At 44.0% G+C, this 21796-nt stretch overlaps 2 protein-coding genes across 2 annotated transcripts in view; one reads left to right on the plus strand and one right to left on the minus strand.

The window, feature by feature from the left end:
* Nucleotides 1-21796, minus strand: part of LOC307121775 (uncharacterized protein) — a gene marked incomplete at its 5' end in the record, with an annotated part of 194234 nt that overhangs the window by 96770 nt on the left and 75668 nt on the right. The gene's annotated exons all lie outside the window — the stretch shown is intronic.
* aqp9a (aquaporin 9a) lies at nucleotides 3876-20591 on the plus strand (the record flags this gene model as incomplete). The annotated part of the gene is made up of 6 exons (XM_079809244.1): nucleotides 3876-4058; nucleotides 4177-4303; nucleotides 5547-5684; nucleotides 5752-5870; nucleotides 6051-6268; nucleotides 17932-20591. 6 exons carry the CDS (start codon nucleotides 3876-3878, stop codon nucleotides 18134-18136), a joined length of 990 nt encoding a protein of 329 aa, XP_079665370.1. The 3' UTR covers nucleotides 18137-20591.

Genomic DNA, 21796 nt, shown 5'->3' on the forward strand with positions numbered 1-21796 from the left:
CTGCATTTATGTCAAAACCTAGAGACTTTCAAACATCAAAATGTCATTTATTAATATGTACAAACAGCTTTTCCTATTCTATTTTGCCTGGAAACGCTTCCAGCACGCTTGCGTGTCGTGAAAAGAATGCATTGGTTCTATTTCTAGCTTGCGCTTTCGCGTCTCACAGGCAGTGTGTAGCTTGCCTAAAGGATGATATTAAATGAATAAACATCCACATGCAATGCTTCTTTGCTGTCGTGTTTACATTGATGAATACAAAGTATGTACATTAACACAAATGAATACAGTCTCACACTTTTTCGAAAAAAGTTTGGAATTATGTGCTGGTAATGTAAATATTTTATTCATGCCATGTATGTACATTCAAGTTCACTCAAATACATACTCATAACGTCACATACACTAACCTAAAGGATTATTAGGAACACACACTAATACTGTGTTTGACCCCCTTTGGCCTTCAGAACTGCCTTAATTCTACGTGGCATTGACTCTACAAGCTGCTGAAAGCATTCTTTAGAAATGTTGGCCATATTGATAGGAGAGCATCTTGCAGTTGATGGAGATTTGTGGGATGCACATCCAGGGCACGAAGCTCCCATTCCACCACATACCAAAGATGCTCTATTGGGTTGAGATCTGGTGACTGTGGGGCCATTTTAGTCCAGTGAACTCATTGTCATGTTCAAGAAACCAATTTGAAATGATTGGAGCTTTGTGACGGTGCATTATCCTGCTGGAAGTAGCCATCAGAGGATGGGGACATGGTGCTCATAAAGGGATGGACATGGGCAGAAACAATGCTCAGGTAGGCCGTGGCATTTAAACCATGCCCAATTGGCACTAAGGGGCCTAAAGTGTGCCAAGAAAACATCCCCCACACCATTACACCACCACCACCAGCCTGCACAGTGGTAACAAGGCATGATGGATCCATGTTCTCATTCTGTTTACGCCAAATTCTGACTCTACCATCTGAATTGAATTGAATTGAATTGAATGTCTCAACAGAAATCCAGACTCATCAGACCAGGCAACATTTTTCCAGTCTTCAACTGTCCAATTTTGGTGAGCTGGTGCAAATTGTCGCCTCTTTTTCCTATTTGTAGTGGAGATGAGTGGTACCCGGTGGGGTCTTCTGCTGTTGTAGCCCATCCGCCTCAAGGTTGTGTGTGTTGTGGCTTCACAAATGCTTTGCTGCAGACCTCGGTTGTAACGAGTGGTTATTTCAGTCAAAGTTGCTCTTCTATCAGCTTGAATCAGTCGGCCCATGACCTCTGACCTCTAGCATCAACAAGGCATTTTCTCCCACAGGACTGCCGCATACTGGATGTTTTTCCCTTTTCACACCATTCTTTGTAAACCCTAGAAATGGTTGTGCGTGAAAATCCCAGTAACTGAGCAGATTGTGAAATACTCAGACCGGCCCGTCTGGCTCCAACAACCATGCCACGCTCAAACTTGCTTAAATCACCTTTCTTTCCCATTCCGACATTCAGTGTGGAGTTCAGGAGATTGTCTTGACCAGGACCACACCCCTAAATGCATTGAAGCAACTGCCATGTGATTGGTTGATTAGATAATTGCATTAATGAGAAATTGAACAGGTGTTCCTAATAATCCTTTAGGTGAGTGTACATCCTCACACTATCGGTGAATCGGCACGAAATAAACCCATAATACAGAATTAATGAATAAAGGATAAACACAATAACACTACAGTGTCTGTGGTTCGGCCTCCGGCGGGAGACGTGATGGTCACGGACCCGTCAGAGATCCAGCTTGGGGAAAACATGAGCTGTGCACCGTGACGTGTCTTGTTTTTTAAACATTTGCTAATTACCAAATCAGTCGTGATCAGAAACCGCTAACGTTATATCACATTACGTTTAGTGTGGACGGATATTAACGAGTGTGAGTTTTCCTGTTGGTCAAAGCATATTAGTTTCTGTTATTGGTGAGGATCAATACTAGATGACAATAACGTTACCAGCTTTGCTATTGCCTGATACATGATGATAATCAGTACAGTATTGTAATCTGAACAGTGTTCATATCGTTAGCTAGCGTATATATAAGCAAACACTGTTCTCTCACCTGCTCTGTTCTCCTCTGTTTCTCCTCACACTAATACTCATAGGTCTCCTCTAATCGCTGTTCTGTCTAATCCTGGTCTGTCCTTAATTGTGTGTCATAATTGTATGGCTGTGGTCTGCCATATGAGTATTAATAAACATTTATAATGTCCTCAGCGTCTGAACTGTCATTGCGATCCATTGTTTTCCTATCGCTGAAATTCACCACACTCCCTCTCGTTACGTCACGTCCGGTTTTGGCATTTTTAGATGCATAAGTAACATTTTCTCACAAAAACGACTCCGAAAGCCTTAATAGCGTATTTATAAGTATATTTTATAGAAAATCTAGTTCCTACATTATTTTTCTATACTAACCTGCAATATGCCCTTTAATATGATATGTTTTAATAAAGCAGATTGATACTTTACCATGGTACTGTGATTACTAGGGGTGTGCCCGACTAAAGGTTTACAGTCGCATCAGAATGATCAAGCCTTGCTCGAAGTACAGCGCAACAATCAAACTCATCTGCACAATTCAATTAGAACAGAATAAACCTTTCTAATATTAAAAAAGTCAGAATCAGAACAAATGTGTGCAAAATGCCTAAAGTGCAGGGGATCATAACAAAACACAAGCCACAAGTAGTTAAATCAGATAACCCTGAGTGATCAATAAATACAATACAAATAAAGAAATTATTCAAATGACGAAAGTATAGCCAGAATTGGCGACTTCGTTTTTTAACTGCAGAGACAGCAATAAATGCTGTTCATCTGATCATAACTCCAGTGTAATATTCCTCCAGTGTAGATCAGCTGTTCACACACACACACACACACACACACACACACACACACACACACACACACACACACACACACACACACACACACACACACACACACACACACACACACACACACACACACACACACACACACACACACACACACACACACACACACACACTCCAGTGTAGATCAGCTGTTCTCGATGTGAATATATGGTAAAGTGTCATTTATTCAGTGATCAGAGCTGAATTTATCATTCCTCCAGTCTTCAGTGTCACATGACCCTTCACTGATCATTCTCACACATGGGCGTTGGACCCATTGTATGAGGGCGGGCCAAGACCCACCCACTTGTTACGATCAATGATATTGGACCCACTCACTTTTATCGTCTCTAATCCAGCACATGTCTGTTCACCCCTAACCGATAAACACTTATTATTAAACACGTGTTAATTTCCACTTTTCTAATATTTTCTTCATTTTTATTGAAAATAAAGGCCTTTCCGATCTGATGTGTGATGGGCAAAGGGAGTAGAGTGAGTTCAGCAAAGGGCGGATTCGAACCTCGGGTCGATTGCGTCAAAACCTGATGCCGTGTGTCTCACCCCTACACCACTGCCACTCTCACTGACACGTGATTTCCGTAATCTTGTCTTGTCCAACCAGACGTTCAGTAAACACGGCGGTATATTTGCACTTAATGTAATGGCATCTACTCCAGTAAAAAACATTTCTGAGAGAAGACCCACCCACATTTGTTCTGCTTCTGACGCCCATGATCTCATATGAGGATTTCTGATTATTATCATTGAACACAGTTCATATTTCTGTGGAAACTCTTTGATGAATATAAAGTTTAGAAGTCTTTAGTAACATTATAAATGTCTTTAATGCGTCAGTGATGAATAAAAGTATGGTTCTCTTAAATAAATGAAGTGATGTTTGCGGTGGATGTTTAGCTCAGATTGAGCTGCTCTTCTATAATGAGACAGATCAATGGATATGTGTGTGTGTGTGTGTGTGTTCGGACCGTCCCATCTGAGGCTCACTCGCAGCGGCGCGTCGAGTGTGTTCAGTCACATCAGACACACACACGCGATCATGAAGCATCACTGTGCCATCAAACACAGCATCTTTAAAGAGTTCCTGGCCGAGTTCCTGGGGACCTTCGTGCTGGTGGTGAGTTTCTGCTTCTGTTCATTCAGACACAACTTTATTAAACCGCTTTACACAGACGGACAGGAATATTTACTGTTGTGTTCTACTGTCATTGTGTGTTGTTGTGTTGTTGTGTCAGTTGTTTGGCTGCGGGTCGGTGGCGCAGACGGTGTTGAGCAGAAACACTCTGGGCGAGCCGCTGACCGTCCACATCGGCTTCAGCACCGGACTCATGATGGGCGTCTACGTGTCCGGCGGCGTGTCGGGTAAACACACACACACACACATGAGCTTATATAACACCACACACATCATGCTCTTCCTCAGTGTGTGTCTGGTTTTCCAGCACAAACTTCTAAACATTCTGACATTTACTGGAGAAGCAGTTTCTTCTTAAAGCCAGAACAAAGATCCTCCAATGGGATCAGAGCAATAATAAAAACACTGAGGAAGAGCATCATGTGTGTCTGCGTATGATGATGTCATGGCCAGCTGGAATAACATCATCTGATCATTGGACTTCCCAGAACGGATCTATAAATCCTATCGGTCCACATGATGGTTGTCCGGTTCTGTTTGTCTGTAGATGAGTCTGTCAGGTGAGACGGCGGCCATGTTTTTCTGTGATTGACACATTGATTTGATCCGTCAGGCTTGAATGAACGTTCCTCTCGACTGCTTTTGAGGTCATACAGCGCCTGGAGCGTCAGGACGGATTCATTGATCCTACAGTGTGTGTGTGTGTATGTGTGTGTGTGTGTGTGTGTGTGTGTGTGTGTGTGTGTGTGTCTGTGTGTGTCTGTGTGTGTCTGTGTGTGTCTGTGTGTGTCAAGTCACCTTTATTTATAAAGTGCGAATGTTTCAAAGCAGCCTAACAGTGATGGCTGGAATCAGTTTAGTGTTGATTCAGTCGCTCAGTTGACTCACTGAGTCAGGCAACATCACAGGTCAGAGGTCAGATTAGATCAGAACATTCGGAAGATCGGAGTCATCCCGCCGGAGACGGGTTTGTTGAGGATGTCGTGTGGATGAGGCGTCGAGTCACATGATCTCTCTGACCCTCAGATAAGAGCAAACCCAGGTTCCTCACTGACCACGAGGACTGGACAGAGCAGTTTGAGACTGGAAATCTTCGCAGATACCATTTCTTACTAAAAAAGGAACACAGTTGTGAGGACACTGCCTTTTCTAGTATTTTAATTTGTGATCAGCCTGTAATTAACTCATTCTTTAGGGTCAAGTTGTGTGTGTGTGTGTGTAGTAGATGGACATGCTTAGACATCATGTCTTTGTGAATAGTGGATGTCAGTATTAAAGGTACAAAATAGATTTTAGTCTCAGCGTTGCCTTGAAAATTCAGGAAAAAATGTCTGATGGATTTACCCGTTAGTTTTTTTGTAAATGACATTTTTGAATAAAATTGTAAAATTGACAGGTTGTTCTGTAAATATGTTTAGACTTTAGTGCAATGTGTGAGCTATTGAAGCTGTCTGATGTTTGTTTCCTCAGGCGGTCACCTCAATCCGGCCGTGTCTCTGGCGATGGTGATCCTGGGGAAGCTGAAGATCTGGAAGTTTCCCATCTATGTGGCGGCGCAGATGCTCGGGGCGTTTGTCGGAGCGGCCGCAGTGTTCGGACTGTATTACGGTGAGTTTGATGGAGTCCAGTGGTTCGCCGAGTGTTTTGGATCTGATGTGTGTGTTTGTGTGTTCAGATGCCTTCATGGATTTCACCAGCGGGATTCTGTCGGTGACGGGAATCAACGCCACAGGACACATCTTTGCGTCGTATCCGGGGAGACACCTGAGCGTCCTGGGCGGATTCGTGGATCAGGTCAGTCTGATTTAACACATCCGGTCAGTGTTTGACCGCTGTAACCCAGACCAGCACATCCATCAGCTCAACGCTTCTGCAATCCGCTTTGAGCCCGGTGTCCTGATTCAAACCCGTCTAATAAACGAGTGTTTCCTGGAGCGAGTGGAGTTCGTGACTGACCTGATCTCCGTCTGTCAGGTGGTGGGAACAGGAATGCTGGTGCTCTGCATTCTGGCCATCGTGGACGGGAGGAACATCGGCGCTCCTAAAGGCGTGGAGCCGCTGGCCGTGGGTCTGATCCTGCTGGGCATCAGCGTGTCGATGGGGCTGAACTGCGGTTACCCGCTGAACCCCGCGCGAGACCTCGGCCCGCGACTCTTCACCGCTGCGGCCGGATGGGGGATGGAGGTGTTCAGGTGCGTAACTCCACAGAAGCCATCAGTGATCTGGAGCGGCTGACAGACTCTCGCGCTCGAATCAGCAGAATGTGTTTCCTTGAAACAAGGACTCTTAACGTGACATCCTTTAGCTGTCTAGTGTCACATTTATAGCCTGAAGAAGCACTTCTGAAGTGGTGTCTTTACACACACTGTTTAGAGCTGGGCTTGAATGGTGCAGCTGTATCCTCTGCTGCTCTGGGCTGAGGTGTCAGAGCTGGGGTTCTTTAGCCCAGTGGTTCTCAAATGGGGCTACGTCAAGGCACTGCAGGTGGTACGTGAGATTTTAAAATATAGCCTACATATATTTAAAAAGTAGCATCCATGCAAAAATCCTTTAAAAATAATTACTTAATAAATATTTCAGGAAAATATAAGTATAAGTTCATAAAATAAATTTTATATTCAGTAGGCTATTCAATTTCATTATCCTAAAAACCCAGAGTCTCCCCCATACCAGGATGGTTTGGCCTGACCTGTCATATGCCGCCTGGCATCACCTGTCAGTCACTTGGATCAACGATAGGGTGACCAGACGTCATCGTTTCCCGGTTTTTAATGTTCTGTCCCCGACTGGAGTTGTCCCCAGAAATGTCCCCGTTTTACATCTCGTTCCAAACAACCCGCAGATATATTGGAAAAAAGCGCCCAACCAACACACAGCTGCTACGCTGACTCTACTCGGTCGCGCCGCGCCGCTACTACTTCATGAAGAACGAGTCGAGAGCAGACAGAGCGCCATTATCGTCAAATATCAAAAGAAACCTCGTTGTCGCTTTCAAGGTAGTAACATACTAAGTATTCGTTTTTAATTTAAAGTAATATTGTATGTGCTTTATAACAGAGCCTCAAGGTGTGGGATTGTTTTGTCCCCAAAAGTTCTGCAGTCACAACGCAGTGATTACCACACATCTGAACTATAACTTAAATATAAAAAATCCCAAACAATTACACTTGCAACCAATACATGTGCAGAATACATATACTTTCTGCTTAAAATAATCCTAAAATGCTAAATAACAAGACCAATTAAGGAAAGTAAGAATTATTTTCAAGCATAAATGTAACACAACTTTTGAAGTAAAAAAAAGTAATTTATATAGTATAAACTTAAATACAATTATAAAATGTTAATAATATTGTTTTGAACTGCTTATTTACAGTGGTTAGCTTACCATTAACTGTTTTCATTGTTTGTTTGTTTTTTTATTGTATTAAATCCAAACCAAAAATCCTAATAATCAAACTAAATCATAATACTTATTAATGTTAATAATAATATACTAGTATAATAGGACTCCACAACAACAAAAACATTCAAAAATGTATTGTCCCTGTTTTTTAATTAAAATATAATAACAAATGAGATTTGAGTGATATTTTGACAACTCAAATAGGAAATGTCCCCGATTTCCATTTCAGAAATATTGTCACTGTTTTCACTACATTAGTTTGAATCACTACATTTTAGTGATGAGAAATATTTGCAATACATTTAGTCATGGATTATTATCATTTAAAATGTTCGAAATAGTTAATTTTTTTCAAATGTTTTAATTTTGTATGTGTTTATTTGTTCCAAAGTTTTAAGTCTTTTTTTTCCAACCAAAAATGCTTTGCGCTGGTCAGGGGGTAAATAGGGGTAAATATTTCACAGGGGGTACATCACTGAAAACAGGTTGAGAACCACTGCTTTAGTGCACTCAGGGCCGCCACCGCTAGCAGTGTTGGGCCCTACCGCAGCCATTCCACACCAAACATACAAGCCAAACTAGCTGTCCAAAATCTCTGTCTGCAATTTAATAATACTGACCTATTACGCTTCGCTCACTCAGCCCAGAATGCCCTGTGTGACGTGCTGGTTATGTTAAATAAGTTGGGCTGCCCCCGAATAAAGTTGTTTTTCTACTGGACTAGTTGTTAATTTAAGCCATTAGTCGACTAAGTACTTTTATTAATAATTATTTAATGATATAAATATGTATACTGGAGAGAATTCTAAACCATGATGAGCATTTACGTGATATAAGTGATATAAGTGTCTGCTGAGAAGATGAGGTTGATAGACAGTAGTGAACACGCCTCTAGACAGAAATGCACATTACATATTCAGAAAGCAGCCTATTTTTTCGGTTTTGAATCGTTTCCTTTAACCCTAAAGCCGTCTTCTGGACAAATGAGGGCAAAAATTTTTTTTTTTTTTTTTTTTTTTTTTTTTATACTTTCCTTATTCTGAGCGGTACAAGACTTAGCTACTTTTCCTAAGTTTTCCACCTGAACACACACAAAAAAATTTACTCGATTCTACAATGTTAAGTCCTTGAAAAAAAAAGTCCTTAATCCCGCCTTCGTGGACAAAAATGGGCACCCATAGGAACGAATGGAAAAAACTGTAATTCCAAACATATTTTTTTCAATTTGTCCAATAAAAATAAATAAATCCAACACAATGCAGACGGACCCACTTTATATTAGATGGCCTTAACTACTATGTACTAACATTTTAATTAATCATTTGATACAATGCACTTATTGTGTACATACATGTTTTACATTGTACTTACATTTTTAAAAATACCTGCATGTAATTACATCTGTAATTAATTTCTGTACTTATATTTGTAATGACACAGTTGACCCTTCCTTTACACCTAACCCTACCCTTAAACTGACCCATACCACCACACCTGTCCCTAACCCTACCCTTAAACTTACCCACACCACCACACCTGTCCCTAACCCTACCCTTAAACTTCCCCACACCACCACACCTGTCCCTAACCCTACCCTTAAACTGACCCATACCACCACACCTGTCCCTAACCCTACCCTTAAACTTACCCATACCACCACACCTGTCCCTAACCCTACCCTTAAACTGACCCACACCACCACACCTGTCCCTAACCCTACCCTTAAACTGACCCACACCACCACACCTGTCCCTAACCCTACCCTTAAACTTACCCACACCACCACACCTGTCCCTAACCCTACCCTTAAACTTACCCACACCACCACACCTGTCCCTAACCCTACCCTTAAACTGACCCATACCACCACACCTGTCCCTAACCCTACCCTTAAACTTACCCACACCACCACACCTGTCTCTAACTCTACCCTTAAACTTACCCACACCACCACACCTGTCCCTAACTCTACCCTTAAACTGACCCACACCACCACACCTGTCCCTAACCCTACCCTTAAACTGACCCACACCACCACACCTGTCCCTAACTCTACCCTTAAACTGACCCATACCACCACACCTGTCCCTAACCCTACCCTTAAACTTACCCACACCACCACACCTGTCCCTAACTCTACCCTTAAACTGACCCACACCACCACACCTGTCCCTAACCCTACCCTTAAACTGACCCATACCACCACACCTGTCCCTAACCCTACCCTTAAACTTACCCACACCACCACACCTGTCTCTAACTCTACCCTTAAACTTACCCACACCACCACACCTGTCCCTAACTCTACCCTTAAACTGACCCATACCACCACACCTGTCCCTAACCCTACCCTTAAACTTACCCACACCACCACACCTGTCTCTAACTCTACCCTTAAACTTACCCACACCACCACACCTGTCCCTAACCCTACCCTTAAACTAACCCACACCACCACACCTGTCCCTAACTCTACCCTTAAACTTACCCACACAACCACACCTTTCCCTAACTCTACCCTTAAACTGACCCATACCACCACACCTGTCCCTAACCCTACCCTTAAACTTACCCATACCACCACACCTGTCCCTAACCCTACCCTTAAACTTACTCATACCACCACACCTGTCCCTAACTCTACCCTTAAACTTACTCATACCACCACACCTGTCCCTAACCCTACCCTTAAACTTACCCATACCACCACACCTGTCCCTAACCCTACCCTTAAACTTACCCACACCACCACACCTGTCCCTAACCCTACCCTTAAACTTACCCATACCACCACACCTGTCCCTAACCCTACCCTTAAACTTACCCATACCACCACACCTGTCCCTAACCCTACCCTTAAACTTACCCATACCACCACACCTGTCCCTAACCCTACCCTTAAACTGACCCATACCACCACACCTGTCCCTAACCCTACCCTTAAACTTACCCATACCACCACACCTGTCCCTAACCCTACCCTTAAACTGACCCACACCACCACACCTGTCCCTAACCCTACCCTTAAACTTACTCATACCACCACACCTGTCCCTAACCCTACCCTTAAACTGACCCACACCACCACACCTGTCCCTAACCCTACCCTTGAACTTACCCACACCACCACACCTGTCTCTAACTCTACCCTTAAACTGACCCATACCACCACACCTGTCCCTAACCCTACCCTTAAACTTACCCACACCACCACACCTGTCTCTAACTCTACCCTTAAACTTACCCACACCACCACACCTGTCCCTAACCCTACCCTTAAACTAACCCACACCACCACACCTGTCCCTAACTCTACCCTTAAACTTACCCACACCACCACACCTTTCCCTAACTCTACCCTTAAACTGACCCATACCACCACACCTGTCCCTAACCCTACCCTTAAACTTACCCATACCACCACACCTGTCCCTAACCCTACCCTTAAACTTACTCATACCACCACACCTGTCCCTAACTATACCCTTAAACTTACTCATACCACCACACCTGTCCCTAACCCTACCCTTAAACTTACCCATACCACCACACCTGTCCCTAACCCTACCCTTAAACTTACCCACACCACCACACCTGTCCCTAACCCTACCCTTAAACTTACCCATACCACCACACCTGTCCCTAACCCTACCCTTAAACTTACCCATACCACCACACCTGTCCCTAACCCTACCCTTAAACTTACTCATACCACCACACCTGTCCCTAACCCTACCCTTAAACTTACCCACACCACCACACCTGTCCCTAACCCTACCCTTAAACTCACCCACACCACCACACCTGTCCCTAACTTTACCCTTAAACTTACCCACACCACCACACCTGTCCCTAACCCTACCCTTAAACTGACCCATACCACCACACCTGTCCCTAACTCTACCCTTAAACTGACCCACACCACCACACCTGTCCCTAACCCTACCCTTAAACTGACCCATACCACCACACCTGTCTCTAACTCTACCCTTAAACTTACCCACACCACCACACCTGTCCCTAACTCTACCCTTAAACTGACCCATACCACCACACCTGTCCCTAACCCTACCCTTAAACTTACCCACACCACCACACCTGTCTCTAACTCTACCCTTAAACTTACCCACACCACCACACCTGTCCCTAACCCTACCCTTAAACTAACCCACACCACCACACCTGTCCCTAACTCTACCCTTAAACTTACCCACACAACCACACCTTTCCCTAACTCTACCCTTAAACTGACCCATACCACCACACCTGTCCCTAACCCTACCCTTAAACTTACCCATACCACCACACCTGTCCCTAACCCTACCCTTAAACTTACTCATACCACCACACCTGTCCCTAACTCTACCCTTAAACTTACTCATACCACCACACCTGTCCCTAACCCTACCCTTAAACTTACCCATACCACCACACCTGTCCCTAACCCTACCCTTAAACTTACCCACACCACCACACCTGTCCCTAACCCTACCCTTAAACTTACCCATACCACCACACCTGTCCCTAACCCTACCCTTAAACTTACCCATACCACCACACCTGTCCCTAACCCTACCCTTAAACTTACCCATACCACCACACCTGTCCCTAACCCTACCCTTAAACTGACCCATACCACCACACCTGTCCCTAACCCTACCCTTAAACTTACCCATACCACCACACCTGTCCCTAACCCTACCCTTAAACTGACCCACACCACCACACCTGTCCCTAACCCTACCCTTAAACTTACTCATACCACCACACCTGTCCCTAACCCTACCCTTAAACTGACCCACACCACCACACCTGTCCCTAACCCTACCCTTGAACTTACCCACACCACCACACCTGTCTCTAACTCTACCCTTAAACTGACCCATACCACCACACCTGTCCCTAACCCTACCCTTAAACTTACCCACACCACCACACCTGTCTCTAACTCTACCCTTAAACTTACCCACACCACCACACCTGTCCCTAACCCTACCCTTAAACTAACCCACACCACCACACCTGTCCCTAACTCTACCCTTAAACTTACCCACACCACCACACCTTTCCCTAACTCTACCCTTAAACTGACCCATACCACCACACCTGTCCCTAACCCTACCCTTAAACTTACCCATACCACCACACCTGTCCCTAACCCTACCCTTAAACTTACTCATACCACCACACCTGTCCCTAACTATACCCTTAAACTTACTCATACCACCACACCTGTCCCTAACCCTACCCTTAAACTTACCCATACCACCACACCTGTCCCTAACCCTACCCTTAAACTTACCCACACCACCACACCTGTCCCTAACCCTACCCTTAAACTTACCCATACCACCACACCTGTCCCTAACCCTACCCTTAAACTTACCCATACCACCACACCTGTCCCTAACCCTACCCTTAAACTTACTCATACCACCACACCTGTCCCTAACCCTACCCTTAAACTTACCCACACCACCACACCTGTCCCTAACCCTACCCTTAAACTCACCCACACCACCACACCTGTCCCTAACTTTACCCTTAAACTTACCCACACCACCACACCTGTCCCTAACCCTACCCTTAAACTGACCCATACCACCACACCTGTCCCTAACCCTACCCTTAAACTTACCCATACCACCACACCTGTCCCTAACCCTACCCTTAAACTCACCCACACCACCACACCTGTCCCTAACCCTACCCTTAAACTTACTCATACCACCACACCTGTCCCTAACTCTACCCTTAAACTTACCCATACCACCACACCTGTCCCTAACCCTACCCTTAAACTTACCCATACCACCACACCTGTCCCTAACTCTACCCTTAAACTTACCCATACCACCACACCTGTCCCTAACCCTACCCTTAAACTTACCCACACCACCACACCTGTCCCTAACCCTACCCTTAAACTTACCCACACCACCACACCTGTCCCTAACCCTACCCTTAAACTTACCCACACCACCACACCTGTCCCTAACCCTACCCTTAAACTTATCCATACCACCACACCTGTCCCTAACCCTACCCTTAAACTTACCCATACCACCACACCTGTCCCTAACCCTACCCTAAAACTTACCCATACCACCACACCTGTCCCTAACTCTACCCTTAAACTGACCCACACCACCACACCTGTCCCTAACCCTACCCTTAAACTGACCCACACCACCACACCTGTCCCTAACCCTACCCTTAAACTGACCCACGCCACCACACCTGTCCCTAACCCTACCCTTAAACTGACCCACACCACCACACCTGTCCCTAACCCTACCCTTACACTTACCCACACCACCACACCTGTCCCTAACCCTACCCTTAAACTTACCCACACCACCACACCTGTCCCTAACCCTACCCTTAAACTTACCCACACCACCACACCTGTCCCTAACCCTAACCTTAAACTTACCCACACCACCACACCTGTCCCTAACCCTACCCTTACAATTACCCACACCACCACACCTGTCCCTAACCCTACCCTTAAACTTACCCACACCACCACACCTGTCCCTAACCCTACCCTTAAACTAACCCACACCACCACACCTGTCCCTAACCCTACCCTTAAACTGACCCACACCACCACACCTGTCCCTAACCCTACCCTTACACTTACCCACACCACCACACCTGTCCCTAACCCTACCCTTAAACTAACCCACACCACCACACCTGTCCCTAACCCTACCCTTAAACTGACCCACACCACCACACCTGTCCCTAACCCTACCCTTAAACTTACCCACACCACCACACCTGTCCCTAACCCTACCCTTAAACTAACCCACACCACCACACCTGTCCCTAACCCTACCCTTAAACTGACCCACACCACCACACCTGTCCCTAACCCTACCCTTACACTTACCCACACCACCACACCTGTCCCTAACCCTACCCTTAAACTAACCCACACCACCACACCTGTCCCTAACCCTACCCTTAAACTTACCCACACCACCACACCTGTCCCTAACCCTACCCTTAAACTTACCCACACCACCACACCTGTCCCTAACCCTACCCTTAAACTTACCCACACCACCACACCTGTCCCTAACCCTACCCTTAAACTTACCCACACCACCACACCTGTCCCTAACCCTACCCTTAAACTTACCCACACCACCACACCTGTCCCTAACCCTACCCTTAAACTTACCCACACCACCACACCTGTCCCTAACCCTACCCTTAAACTTACCCACACCACCACACCTGTCCCTAACTCTACCCTTAAACTTACCCACACCACCACACCTGTCCCTAACTCTACCCTTAAACTTACCCACACCACCACACCTGTCTCTAACTCTACCCTTAAACTTACCCACACCACCACACCTGTCCCTAACCCTACCCTTAAACTGACCCATACCACCACACCTGTCCCTAACCCTACCCTTAAACTTACCCACACCACCACACCTGTCTCTAACTCTACCCTTAAACTTACCCACACCACCACACCTGTCCCTAACCCTACCCTTAAACTTACCCACACCACCACACCTGTCTCTAACTCTACCCTTAAACTTACCCACACCACCACACCTGTCCCTAACCCTACCCTTAAACTGACCCATACCACCACACCTGTCTCTAACTCTACCCTTAAACTGACCCATACCACCACACCTGTCCCTAACCCTACCCTTAAACTTACCCACACCACCACACCTGTCTCTAACTCTACCCTTAAACTTACCCACACCACCACACCTGTCCCTAACCCTACCCTTAAACTGACCCATACCACCACACCTGTCCCTAACCCTACCCTTAAACTTACCCACACCACCACACCTGTCCCTAACCCTACCCGTATCCCACCTCAATATCAGCAAAGGTGTTTTGCAATACAATATGGGCACAGTAAGTACATTGTACTTATTTTTTGATGTAAGTACATAGTAGTTAAGGCCACCTAATATAAAGTGGGGCCATGCAGATCATACATGCACACAAATGAAGGAGCGAGCCTATACAACATTCTCAATGTGGCAAACACTCTCTCTCACACACACACACACACACACACACACACACACACACACACACACACACACACACACACACACACACACACACACACACACACATGTTTGTTTTTGTGAAATGTGAGGACATTCCATAGGCGTAATGGTTTTTATACCGTACAAACCGTATTTTCTATCCCCTTACACTGACCCTAAACCTACCCATCACACACACACACACACACACACACACACACACACACACACACACACACACACACACACACACACACACACACACACACACACACACACACACACACACACACACACACACACACACACACACACACACACACACACACACACACACACACACACACACACACACACACACACACACATTGCCCCTGCCCCTAAACCTAGCCCTCACAGGAGACTGTGCAGTTCACTTTCTGTGAAAAAAAACTCATTCTGTGTGATTTATAAGCATTTTGAAAAGTGAGGACATGGGGAACGTCCTCATATTTCACCCTCTTTTTGTAATACCTGTGTCATACCCATGTCATTATACACATTTGTGTCCTGATATTCCCATCACAGGAAACATTCTGCATTTTTACATTTTCATAAAAGCTCATTCTGAATGATTTATAAGCTTTTGTACCCATGAGGACCTCAATTTAGGAGATGAGTCCCCATGAGTCCGTCTACAGTCAGGCTGAAGTCCCCACCAGGATAGAAAAACATGTACACACACACACACACACACACACACACACACACATCCACAAAAGCATTGTATTGAAAGCCATTGAATGAGCCTATAACAGTGAGTTTTTGTTTTTTATTTTTGTCAAATAAAAAAGTCACTCACTCACACATACACAAACAAAGGAATTAAATGAGCTAATTTTTTAAAACATTGTTTAACAGAGTTCAGCCCATATGCAGCCATTGAGTTATATCGCCATCTAGTGGCTATTGATATTGTAGCTTTAAAAATAAATTAGTACCCTTATTGGTCACCAGATGTCACCAAAGTCACCGCAGTTTTAGGTTTTGACTCTCTTCTTTTTTTACTGAAGTTAAAGAAATATTAAATATAACATAAAAATAAGCATATTTTACATAAAAAATAAATTCATTAATACCCCAAAATCACAAAAAAGGCATGAATTGATTGAATGAATTTTATCAAAGATGGTGATATAATATTTATATAAAAAAAAATTTGGAAGCACAACTGAGACCTTCATGCCCAAATGTGTCCACGAGGGCGGGATTAAGGGCTGTTATGCTTGAGGGTTAAAAGTGGACATTTCAAGCTTTCTATAGACATTTCTCATGTGTGTGTACTAGAGTTTTGCTTCACTTATGAGACGCGCTCCAGTTCACGCGCCGGCGCATCCATGACGTGATTATAGTCGGCTATATTTGTTTATTATTTATTAAATCCAGGCGATTGGTTGAGGAAACATTGATTACACTTTATACAAAACGAAATTAACTTTAAAGAAAGGCTTTCAACAAAACAAAACTAAATGAAGTGCTCAAAATCATATTGTGGATCTTATGAGGTGTCCTTTCTTACTCATGCTGTTCACTTTCATATTCAACATCAATGACATGAAAAATAACATTATAAAAGTCAAACAGAAATATGAAATGAAATGCCTTTTTTGTAATGGCAAGACATAATTTGGTTTTATTTGTAACTCTTTGATAGATTATATATTTATAATTTCTGACATTACTACTAGTACTGTTAGGCCACCTTCTAATGAACCGATCTCTGGGGCCCAGAAAGTGTGTGGGCCCTTAGAATCGTCCTAACGCCAGGCCCTCAGACCTCCATGTGGACAGAGCTTCAGTCACAGCATCAGTGTTTGTTCCCACCATCAGCTGGAGTTAATGAGCTCTGACGGTCTAATTAACACACACACACACACACACACACACACACACACACACACACACACACACACACACACACACACACACACACACACACACACACACACACACACACACACACACACACACACACACACACACACACACACACACACACACACACACACACCAACCTCTATTGATCAGTTCATTACGTAATATCACATGCACTCTACAGCTTTAAATGTGACTGGATGCAGAATCACATTATCTCTCTCTCTCTCTCTCACACACACACACACACACACACACACACACACACACACACACACACACACACACACACACACACACACACACACACACACACACACACACACACGTGTGTTTGACTATATTAGTTAAACAGACACACACAGAAACCTGTGCGAAACACTAGATATGCTTTATCTGTGATTGTGAAGCTGCTGCAGAATCACATGATATATTGTGATGTGTGTGTGTGTGTGTGTGTGTGTGTGTGTGTGTGTGTGTGTGTGCGCAGCACTGCAGATTACTGGTGGTGGATCCCTGTTGCCGGGCCGCTGGTGGGGGGCATCGTCGGCGCTGTGATCTACTTCCTGTTGATCGAGCTGCATCACTCCAACCACAACGACAAACCTCACGAAGAGCCCGAGGAAGAGGAGGATGAGGAGGAAGATGATGACAGCAGCCTGAAGGACAAATACGAGATGATCAACATGGGCTAGAAACCAGAGATGAGTAGAAATAAGAACACAATAGAGCTGCTCATCCGCCGATTAAAGTAGTTCCACCTCATTTAGACTCTAATAATGATCTGGTGTTTACCGGGCGATCATGAAAGTGCTTCACACACACACACACTTCACGTCTGCACACATGATGTTCTCCCTCAGCCGCTCGTATTCCAGCACAAACCATCATTCTCACATCAACACGTTTACTGGAGGAGCAAAACGACGAGTTAGTGCTTACACTAGAGTCAGAAAATAATAAAGCTACCCTGTGATGTTTCGCTAACCTCTTCAGAGCAATAACAGAGGCGTAGATGACGCAGGGGAGGAGCGAGGAGTGAGGACTGAGGCCAGTCTAGATAAAGACATGAGGACGAGTGCTGAGGTACTGCTCACAGGTCAGATTATCTGACCAATGAAACCTGTGCGGAGACTGACCCGCTCTCCACTGGACTTCACTACCTAGTGTACTTCACTATCTAGTGTACACTACCTAGTGTACTTCACTCTCTAGTGTACACTACCTAGTGTAATTCACTCTCTAGTGTACACTACCTAGTGTACTTCACTATCTAGTGTACACTACCTAGTGTACTTCACTATCTAGTGTACACTACCTAGTGTACTTCACTCTCTAGTGTACACTACCTAGTGTACTTCACTCTCTAGTGTACACTACCTAGTGTACTTCACTCTCTAGTGTACACTACCTAGTGTACTTCACTGACCGTCACTACCTAGTGTACTTCACTATCTAGTGTACACTATCTATACACTAAATAATAATAATTTAAAAAATGATTTTCAAACTTGGGCGCCATGTGGGTGCTTAAGTGCCGGTGAAAAGAAACTTTAGGGCATTTCATTAGTACAAATAATGCTAGAAAACGTAATCTTAGTAAACGAATGAAACTCACAAAGCATGTCAAAAACACATCTGGTTTGTATTTCACTCTAAATTTAAAAAAATTATAATAAATATACATACCTATTGTACTTCACTACCTAGTGTACACTATCTAGTGTACACTACATAGTTTACTTCACTTTCTAGTGTACACTACCTAGTGTACTTCACTATCTAGTGAACATTACCTAGTGTACTTCACTGACCTTCACTACCTAGTGTACTTTACTATCTAGTGTACACTACCTAGTGTACTTTACTATCTGGTGGACTTTACTACCTAGTGTACTTACTATCTAGTGTACACTACCTAGTGTACTTCACTCTCTAGTGAACTTCAGTGTACTTCACTAGTGTACTTCACTATTGCCCCTGTAAGTGTATTTCTCTGAGACATCAGTTCCAGCACAGACTCACTGTGATGCGTGTTTCAGTCGTTCTGCTCCTCCAGTAAACGAGTCCTGATGAAAGGATGATTAGATATTAGTGCAGGAACACGAGACTGAAGCACTGAGGAAGAACATCATGAGGTATGACGCTGCCCTACAATCCTCCGCTGTGCAGAAAGGGCGATTTTATGTTTCTGTTGATGATAATATTTTACTGAATCCACAATAATCGGTTAAATGTTTTTTTACAACTTTTAAAGTGACGGATGCACCGAAACACGTCAGGAGTTCTGTCCAGATTCAAGCAAAAATCCCCAAACCAAAGCATCAGAGCACACGTGAAGCTGACATCACGTCATCACTATCTAGTGTACTTCACTATCTAGTGTACTTCACTGTCTAGTGTACGTCCTGAGAAACCCTGCAGACACACACACGTGAAGCTGACATCACGTCATCACTATCTAGTGTACTTCACTATCTAGTGTACTTCACTATCTAGAGTACTTCACTATCTAGTGTACTTCACTATCTAGAGTACTTCACTATCTAGTGTACTTCACTATCTAGTGTACTTCACTGTCTAGTGTACGTCCTGAGAAACCCTGCAGACACACACACGTGAAGCTGACATCACGTCATCACTATCTAGTGTACTTCACTATCTAGTGTACTTCACTGTCTAGTGTACGTCCTGAGAAACCCTGCAGACACACACACGTGAAGCTGACATCACGTCATCACTATCTAGTGTACTTCACTATCTAGTGTACTTCACTGTCTAGTGTACTTCACTATCTAGTGTACTTCACTGTCTAGTGTACTTCACTATCTAGTGTACTTCACTATCTAGTGTACTTCACTGTCTAGTGTACTTCACTATCTAGTGTACTTCACACACTGGTGAACGGAGCTGAACTGTCCCACAGGATCAGGATTGAGTCTTCATGCTAAAGTTGAACTGCACCCTGTTGTCATTCATATACTTTCTGTTTTTTGTATTTATTATAAGTGTATGTTTATGATTATTGTTCATGTGTTTGTAGATCAGGCTTCTTGTTTTGACTTCCGTAAAAAGTAGATAAACATTTTTTGTAATGAAATCCAGTGTATGTTTATGTTTTATGCGGAAATAAAGAAACTTTTACACTCCATCCCAGGGTAAGTTTATGGGTGCTCAGACACATCCGGTTTTACTATCCTTACAATGTAATATAAACAAACACAAACACACGCACGCACGCACGCACGCACGCACGCACGCACGCACGCACGCACGCACGCACGCACGCACGCACGCACGCACGCACGCACGCACGCACGCACGCACGCACGCACGCACGCACACACACACACACACACACACACACACACACACACACACACACACACACACACACCAAGAATCAGCATATGAATCTTAACAATGGTGACATGCTTCATGCCACAATGCATGCTGGGAGCCATAATTGTAATACTTTGTTGGCTCCCAGCATGCATTGCAGCATTGTTGAAATTCAAATGCTGATTCTTGATGTGTGTGTGGCAAAATACTTTTTTCCCCCCGTAATGTATTTTAAATTCAGAATGTCTGATCTGCTGCAACAAAGTTTTGCTGGTAAAATATATAATATTGTAAAATATTGGTCAGAAACAAGATTATTGATTTATTCGAGTTTATGAGGCTGAAAGTTGGATCATCTTCATTTCTTTCTTAGCAACAAATTCTGTGTTTTGCTAAACAAAGGCCCCAGACTCACTCAAAGAGGCTAACCAAACCAAAGGACCAAAGGAAACACTGATCTCCATAATGGTGACCAAATGATTTTCAATTTAAAAAAAAATCTAAACCTGTTAATTCTGAAGAACTTCTGTTTCCAATGGACTACATTTCTTGAATTGGCTCAACTACAAACGATTTGTCACAGAATAGTTGCACCTCTCCAGAAAACAAATAATGTCAAGTTGACTCAACTAAAAAAATTTTTTGTCACAGACGACTTCTAACTGTTAACTGTCCTATAACTGTTATTTACAGAAGTTGAATCAATAAGAAAAAGCTAGGGGAAATTGGTACGAGGATTTTTGTTGTTGTACAACCTTAACAATGTTTACAGTGTAGAGATTGTCTCAACACATAAATATTACAAACATATGCAACTGTCATAGTTCATATTGAATATGATGGGTCAGGGGTGGGTGAAGCAGCGGTCAAGCTCAGAGGTGGGGTCCAGGTCAAAGGTCACCAGCCATCACTTGGACACTCTGTCCTGTGTAAGTACTACTCCTGTCCAGTCCAGGTTACACACAGTGTGTATCCGTTGACATTCTACAAGGTAAAAACAACAGCCAAGACTT

Source organism: Gobio gobio (genome assembly GCF_949357685.1).
Source record: "Gobio gobio genome assembly, chromosome: 25".
Lineage (NCBI taxonomy): Eukaryota > Metazoa > Chordata > Actinopteri > Cypriniformes > Gobionidae > Gobio > Gobio gobio.